This window comes from Petromyzon marinus (genome assembly GCF_048934315.1).
Source record: "Petromyzon marinus isolate PM22_M1 ecotype Great Lakes invasive population chromosome 84 unlocalized genomic scaffold, UKy_Petmar_22M1.pri1.0 chr84_unloc.4, whole genome shotgun sequence".
Lineage (NCBI taxonomy): Eukaryota > Metazoa > Chordata > Hyperoartia > Petromyzontiformes > Petromyzontidae > Petromyzon > Petromyzon marinus.
Genome location: NW_027422641.1, coordinates 1,051,702 through 1,059,722, shown reverse-complemented (window position 1 = coordinate 1,059,722; position 8,021 = coordinate 1,051,702). Strand labels below are relative to the sequence as shown.

At 45.9% G+C, this 8,021-nt stretch overlaps 1 protein-coding gene across 1 annotated transcript; it reads left to right on the top strand.

Annotated features, from left to right (window-relative positions):
- Positions 1-230: 230 nt before the first annotated feature.
- LOC142908478 (uncharacterized) lies at positions 231-6,970 on the top strand. The gene is made up of 2 exons (XM_076059184.1): positions 231-478; positions 3,651-6,970. Exons 1-2 carry the CDS (start codon positions 292-294, stop codon positions 4,304-4,306), a joined length of 843 nt encoding a protein of 280 aa, XP_075915299.1. The 5' UTR covers positions 231-291; the 3' UTR covers positions 4,307-6,970.
- Positions 6,971-8,021: the final 1,051 nt, after the last annotated feature.

The window sequence follows — 8,021 nt, the reverse complement described above, 5'->3', positions numbered from 1 at the left end:
CCTGCGCGGCCCCGCTGCCCATTGCAAGAATGGCGGGAAGCGGTCGCGGGGCCTACCGCGCGCCGCCTCTCGCGTGATTGGCTCGCTTCGCGTCACGTGGGGAAGGCGGAAGAAGAGTATGGGGGAGGAGCTGCGCGGTAAGGGGCGGGGCCGTGGAGTCACGTGGTGGGCAATGATTGCCAATAAGTGGGCAGGGATGGCTGTACGTCACATCCGGTGATATAGGACACGCCCCTTCGCGACGTGCCTCACACTTCCTTCCGTCCCGCGTGCCGTCAACACGAGCTCAGCATGGCGCTGTTGACCGTTGGCGTTCCGCTGTTGGCCATGCTTGGGATGGAGATCTTCATTTATCTTCGTTTTAAGCTTTCCATCTCATACTTTTACCGCGAGACCACGACGCTGCAAACGGAGAGGATGGGCCTGCAGAATGTGGAGCTCTGTCAGAAGAACAAGACCATGGAAGTGGAGAAAGATGGTAAGCTACCATTTTCTTTGGTTCTTTCGGTAAAGTCACGTAGAATGAGAATAAAATAATAAATTGATAAAATAAAATAACACAATAATATTCTCACGACGTTTCGGCCACAATACAAGCGGCCTTCATCAGGTGAAGGGGACGAGACTGTCTGGAGGACAGCGCTGGAGTGAGAAAGCCACGCTGAGATCGCGATCTTTAAGCTGTGTGAGAAGAAACAAAGCGCCTTGACAAAGGAATTAACATAATTTAGCATTGAAATGGCTGAGTGATTAGCTTGTGACTGGTCACAGAAAAGGCTATGTTAAAGTTAAAGCATACACATCCGCAAAGGCACCCCTTGACAAAGGAATTAGCGTAGAATTTAGCATTGAAATAGCTGAGTGATTAGCTTGTAACTGGTCACAGAAATAGCTATGTTAAAGTCAGAGCATATACATTCACCGAGTCACCTAGTACAAATCAAACAGGAGAATTTAGCATTGAAATAACTAGGCGAATTTAGCATTGATATAACTGAGTGATTAGCTTGTGACTGGTCACAGAAATGGCTATGTTGAAGTTAAGGCCTACACATCTGAGCTATTCACAGTAACTGGGTATACAATATATAATGAATACTATATACTGAACCAATAAAAAACACAAAAATTTAAATTACCTCAATGTTATCAATAAACTCTATATTCTCCAATCAGCTAAGCTACCAACAATAAGTCGTTATATATCACAATGCTATATGGCGAAAAATGGGTGGATTCTTACCCTCAACTTTAGCACCACGGATAGCTACGGGTCCCGTTCAGACGGACGAGTTCATCGATGGTCGGAACAGAGGAGGGGGAGAGAGACAGCTGCGAGGCGCTGTTATACTCCATGTTGTAAACCATACCATTAACCACGGTTAAGCTATCCGTGTTGCTAAAGTTGAGGGTAAGAATCCACCCATTTTTCGCCATATAGCATTGTGATATATAACGACTTATTGTTGGTAGCTTAGCTGATTGGAGAATATAGAGTTTATTGATAACATTGAGGTAATTTATATTTTAGTATTTTTTTTGGTTCATGATATAGTATTCATTATATATTGTATTGTATACCCAGTTACAGTGAATAGCTCAGATGTGTAGGCCTTAACTTCAACAGCCATTTCTGTGACCAGTCACAAGCTAATCACTCAGTTATTTCAATGCTAAATTCGCCTAGTTCAATGCTAAATTCTCCTGTTTGATTTGTACTAGGTGCCTCGGTGAATGTATATGCTCTGACTTTAACATAGCTATTTCTGTGACCAGTTACAAGCTAATCATTCAGCTATTTCAATGCTAAATTCTATGCTAATTCCTTTGTCAAGGAGTGCCTCTGCGGATGTGTATACTTTAACTTAGCTATTTCAATGCTAAATTCTATGCTAATTCCTTTGTCAAGGGGTGCCTTTGCGGATGTGTATGCTTTAACTTTAATATAGCCTTTTCTGTGACCAGTCACAAGCTAATCACTCAGCCATTTCAATGCTAAATTAAATGCTAATTCCTTTGTCAGGCGCTTTGTTTCTTCTCACACAGCTTAAAGGTCGTGATCTCAGCGTGGCTTTCTCACTCCAGCGCTGTCCTCCAGACAGTCTCGTCCCCTTCACCTGATGAAGGCCGCTTGTGTTGTGGCCAAAACGTCGTGAGAATATTATTGTGTTATTTTATTTTATCAATTTATTATTTTATTCTCATTCTACGTGACTTTACCGAAAGAACCAAAGAAGATGAATCCTTGCAGTCACGAAAACTTTAAATCGAAATTTAAGCTACCATTCTTAGATGTTCTGTTTGAGAGGAGACCTGATGGCTCATTGGGGCATTCTGTCTACAGGAAACCCACCCACACAGATTCCTACTTGAAACCTGATTCCCACCACCACCCAGCCCAAAAGAATTCTCTCATCAAAACTTCATACCATAGGGCTCATTGCATTTCGGACCAACACCACCTGACGAGTGAATTAAAACATGTGCACCTGGCCCTCAAAAGGAATGGTTACTCTGACCGTACCATCTGCCAAGCTGTTTCTCCCTCCATACAGAAACAACCACTTGATACTCCGGCCAAAACCATCACACTACCATATATAGCAGGCGTTACTAAAAAGATTTCAAAAATTCTAAACAAACACAAGATCCAGGTCCGGTTCAATACAGTACACAAAATTCGTGATCTGATCCCATCCGTGAAGGATGGCATTCCTGACTTACAGTACCCCGGGGTTTACAAATTGAGTTGTACCTGCGGTGATTGCTATATCGGGGAGACAAAGCGACATGTCTCTGACCGAATTCGCGAGCACAAATCAGATTTGAAACACAGCAAAACGAATTCTTTGCTGATCACTGTTACAACCATGTGGGTGATCACGATATAATTTTCTCCGATACCAAGGTTCTTTGCAAACCCACGGGTTTTTATCAGAGATTTGTTCACGAGGCAATTCAGATCTACAAACACAGACACAATTTCAACCGAGAAGTTGGTTTCAAATTAAGCAACCATTGGAAAGATGTTCTAAATCGAACTAAACATAAACTCATTTCTGTGGTACAGTATATTTTTCAAGTAGTGGTACCCCAAACTTTCGCAGCTCTCAGCTCCCCCCCCCTCCCGCTCCTGGCCCCTCCCCCTCGTCCCTCCTGGCCCCTCCCCCTCGTCCCTCCTGGCCCCTCCCCCTCGTCCCTCCTCCCGACTCGCGACGTGGAGTGAACTCGCCCCCGCGCCCCGCGCCCCACCCTGAGCGGCCCCGCCGCCCATTGCAAGAATGGCGGGAAGCGGACGCGGGGCCGACCGCGCGCCGCCTCTCGCGTGATTGGCTCGCGTCACGTGGGGAAGGCGGAAGAAGAGTATGGGGGAGGAGCTGTGTGGTTAGGGGCAGGGCCGTGGAGTCACGTGGTGGGCAATGATTGACAATAAGTGGGCAGAGATGGCTGTTACGTCATAGTGTACGTCACATCCGGTAATGACGTCACGATAAATAACACGCCCCTTCGTGACGTGTCTCACACTTGCTTCTGTCCCGCGTGCCGTCAACTCGAACTGAGCATGGTGCTGCTGATCGTTGGCGTTCTGGTCTTGGCCATGCTTGGGATGGGGATCTTCATATATCTTCTTTTTACGCTTTCCATTTCAGACTTTGACCATGAGACCACGACGCTGTCTACGGAGAGGATGGGCCTGCAGAATGTGGAGCTCTGTCAGAAGAGCAAGATGCTCCGTCTGGAGCTACAGCATCAGCTGGAGGAGTTCATGGAGAACCGAGAGACTCTCCAGAGAGAGATCAGGAGCCTGGTTCAACAGCTTAAAGAGCGCCAGTTGGAGCTGGAGCCCACGAGAGTGCCTTGCAGGGAGAGCAAGTCTCTGCATGCGGATTTTCTCCGAGACTGCAATGCAGCACAGCGGCAAATGTCGCTGCGCTGTGAAAACGAAGATCTCCGGAGGTCGCTGCACGCCCACCTGAGGAAGTTGAACTTCCTGAATCCGCAGAGAGGGCAGGAACAGTTTAGGCTGCGCGGGAAGCTGGTGCGTCACGAGGACATGTGGCATGGGGAAAAGAGGCTGCAAGAAGAGAACCTGCATCTCCGTAGCCAGCTGAAAGAGCTAATATGGACCGTGTCTCAAATGTACAATGATGCCACCACCACCGACGCCACTTCCACCGCCGCTGCCACAGCTTCCACCACCGCAACCGTTTCCACCACCACTTCTGCCACCACCACCAAGCCCAAGAAGATGAAGAGATTTAGCCATTGGTTCCGAAAATTGCTGAAGCGCAAGTCGGCCATTTAAAAATATTGGGGAAATTGTGAAAATGACACCACCCTAATTAAAACATTACTCAGAAAGACAAACATACCCCATAGAACATCAACAAAGTCATATATAAGACAAAATATCGTACATTTGCATGCAACACTCTAATAAATACTGTATTGTGAGCAAAACATAAAGTTACTTAAATGGAAAAAAAATCTGTTATTGTCACTTACCTTTAGTCCGGATGCCGGTCTGCTTGTCGGGAGGGGGCGTAATGAGTCCCTGCACACACGGGGGCGGTGGGAGGGGGGTGAACGTCCATACACACACACAACAGCGACAATCATCCGCTGTATAGCCTTACCAGAATGTTGGGGCAAGCGCCTATGAAGCTCTGAATGGCACACGGGGTGAATGGCCAGCACCCTGCCCGGCTGCCTCTCTTTATCTCTCCATACACGAGACTCACAGGCGTGCATGCGTCCGTGCACACACGCACAACAACAACGCAACAACCGTCGTTCACCCCTAAGTGGCGGTGACATCACCACAGCACTTGTGCCATGCTCGGTGCATTTTGAGGCCACGTGAAGTGTCGAAGGCTGGCTGGCAGGAGGTCATGTAATAGACGCAGGTGCCATGGATTGACTTAGGAAGATGATGGGCAGATGCAACAGCCGTGCTCCCCACTGTGCCAACTTTATTTGTGTCAGTTGTTTGGCGCTCTGCTCGTTGTTTTGAGCCTCGCTCCTCTGCCCTATGCTGTTGCTGGAGGGCAACTGCCTCCACTTCCCCAGCAGCACCTTTCATGAACCTCCTCCACAGAAGCCGATCATGACACTGCTGATACCAGTCATCAATAAGTCCAATCAGCTCCACATCCTTCTGCACCACATCAGTCCATCTCTTCTCTATTCTGTACCACGCCCATTTAGCACCATCTATCCAGCCAAATTGAAGCTGCTTGGGGATGCCGTGACTGCATACGGACTGCATGACACAACGCAGCCTCGCTTGCTGGAGGAGCCCACAGATGGGCATTTGTCCAGATATTCTAGGAATCTGTGAGCTTACAAAGTCCAGTCTGGTTAAACCCTGAATAGATCGTGGGCAAGCTAACCTTAATGTTCCTTTCGAGAGAGATAAAGGAGAGTATAACTGTGGCCGAGAAGACATGGAGATTTTTATGGAGTGACATGCCAGGTAGCTTCCACACTGTGTTGAGCAGCTGATGAAAATATAATGCTGCTCGAATTATTTTAAATGAGACCTCGGCTCCCAAAACGGAGTTGATCATCAGCACACTGCCCACTCCACTCTCTCCTCAGGTGCCCCAAATACATGAGGAATTGAGGAAGGGAGCATTTTTATGATGTCAAATACCCAGGGAGGTGATTTGTTTTCGTGGGGCTGATGGTAACGGCCCATATTTTAGTAGCATGCTTCATGTTTAGCTGTAGTGTCTCCAACTTCTCCTCAGAGTGGGCAGTAATCACCAGATCATCCGCATTCATAATATGGTTTAACAATAGAGAGCCATACCATGACCGGCTCAGGCATCGATCAGCCTCCCATTATATCTATACCAGATAAATTCTACTGGTACATCCATGGAAATCGTCTCAAACAACGTAGTCAAAGAAAATGTTCAGTCGTGTAGGGGCCAGAGGACATCCATGTCGCACATTACTCACACATTCTATCATCCCTTAGCTCCATTACGTCGATTTCCCATGAAACAGCAGTTGTCTTTATATTGTTTATATATGCTTTATCGAAAGAAGAAAATAGTATATTTGCTTTAATTACTGTAACTCTGTGTTTTATTTAGCTTTGGTAATTTGGGTGATCCAGGTCTCTCTTGCAAATGAGACTCATCATGGTCGCTTTAGTTCTCGCCTTGCTCAACTCAATAAACTGGTACTCACTCACTCCATTATGAACTCACCCACTTCCTTAAATCTATGACTCACGTAAATACTCCCTCTCTCTCCTCATGAGTCATATATTTACCTGATCACACAATCACCCGATCATTCACTGTGTCAACCTCACGCACTTTTTCATGCTCTCAAGAATGACCCACCCATTCTATCACTACATTAATCACCATCCCCTTCCCTCATTGACCCACTGGTAAAATTAAAATACTCGACAGCAACAACACGTGAGATTGTACTCAGGCTTACACTCACATGTGTAAAGAAGCTCCTTTGCAGGTTCCATTTGATAGATGATTTATTTCACGATAACGTATTTACAACGCAAGAGTACGACTCACACGAACCTTCCCCCGTACAGTAACCTGTACCTGTTTCAACCCATCTCCACTGCCCCCACTATAAACTTTGCCATCCAAGAGAAGTGAAGTAGAAGACAATAGAGTCTGCTGAGAGAATCTACCGGGGAAAACTGCTGGAAGTTACCAGGGCGTGGCCGTGCGGGTATATAAGGGGGAGCGTGGCCCACAAATGGGGTGATGCCTTGGGGACTGAAGAACAACTGCAGGTGGACGACATCGGGGCCGACTGTTGGAAATCAACATGGTGGAAACCATCAAGAAAGACTGTTCGAGATTAATCTACTCTATTAGAAACCACCGGGACTGCAGATAGTCATAGCCTTGTGCAACGTATGAGTCGTACTCTCACCTTGTAAATATGTTATCGTCGGGAATAAATAATCTAGAAAATTAAACCTGCGAAGGAGCTTCTTTACACAAGTAAGAATGCAGGACATGCTTTATCAGCAGGCTGTTGTTTTTGTCTACAACAGACCTATGCACACGATCTTGAAAATGGCATTTGATTAGGATTGTCACCTTCAACCCATTCTGAAATCGTCCAACTACCAAAACCCTTGTCTGCATTATACCTAAAACTTGACCAACGTGGCAATGTTATTTTCTCATTTTATTGACAGTAAACAAAAAACATGGCATAGTTTTTAATTTCCCTGTTAACTTGTACATACGAGTGGAACGGTGGCACAATGGTTTGTGCATTGCACTATGAATCAGGCCACTTGAGTTTGATTCTCGGTTATAGTTAACATCAAACAAACTGGCCATGAGCCTTTTCGTTATCAACCCACGTTGAGAAGCATGATGGCGTATGGTGAAACAATCTCCATGACTGATCCAGTATGGGAAGACTTCACCCATGACAATGGTTATACATTTATTATTGTTTTTGTTGTATATTACCACCAAAGGAGTAACTTCATACCTGTTAGCCAGCCTATATATACTCATAGATAAACTTTCGCCTAAACACCACCATTGGGATGAAGCTGACTTGGTATCTTCCATACTCTTTGGTTCTTTCGGTAAAGTCACATAGGTATAAAATAAAATAAATCACGACGTTTCGGGTGCAACACAAGCGTCCGTCATGAGATGGCAAAGCATGATCTGCTGTTGAGGCAGAATGTTTAAAAGAGTTTGAAATGGGTGTAGCCAAAGGGCCATAAATAAGTGGGCGGGGCCAGTGATGTTAATGTGAGAAATTAGCATGTAAATGTAAGAACGGAGAGCGGCCTCCTCGTAGAGGGCATCAAAGTGGCTATGTTAATGTGAGAGATTAGCATGTTAAAGTAATATCGAAGAGTGGTGGAATCCAAAGGCATGAGAGTGCAATCCAAAGGACATGTGAGCATGAGAGATCTAAGAGAGAGGCATAGAGAGAGACACAAAGAGTCGGAAATAACAGCTGATATAGGCAGGTAGGATGGAAATATCAGAATCATA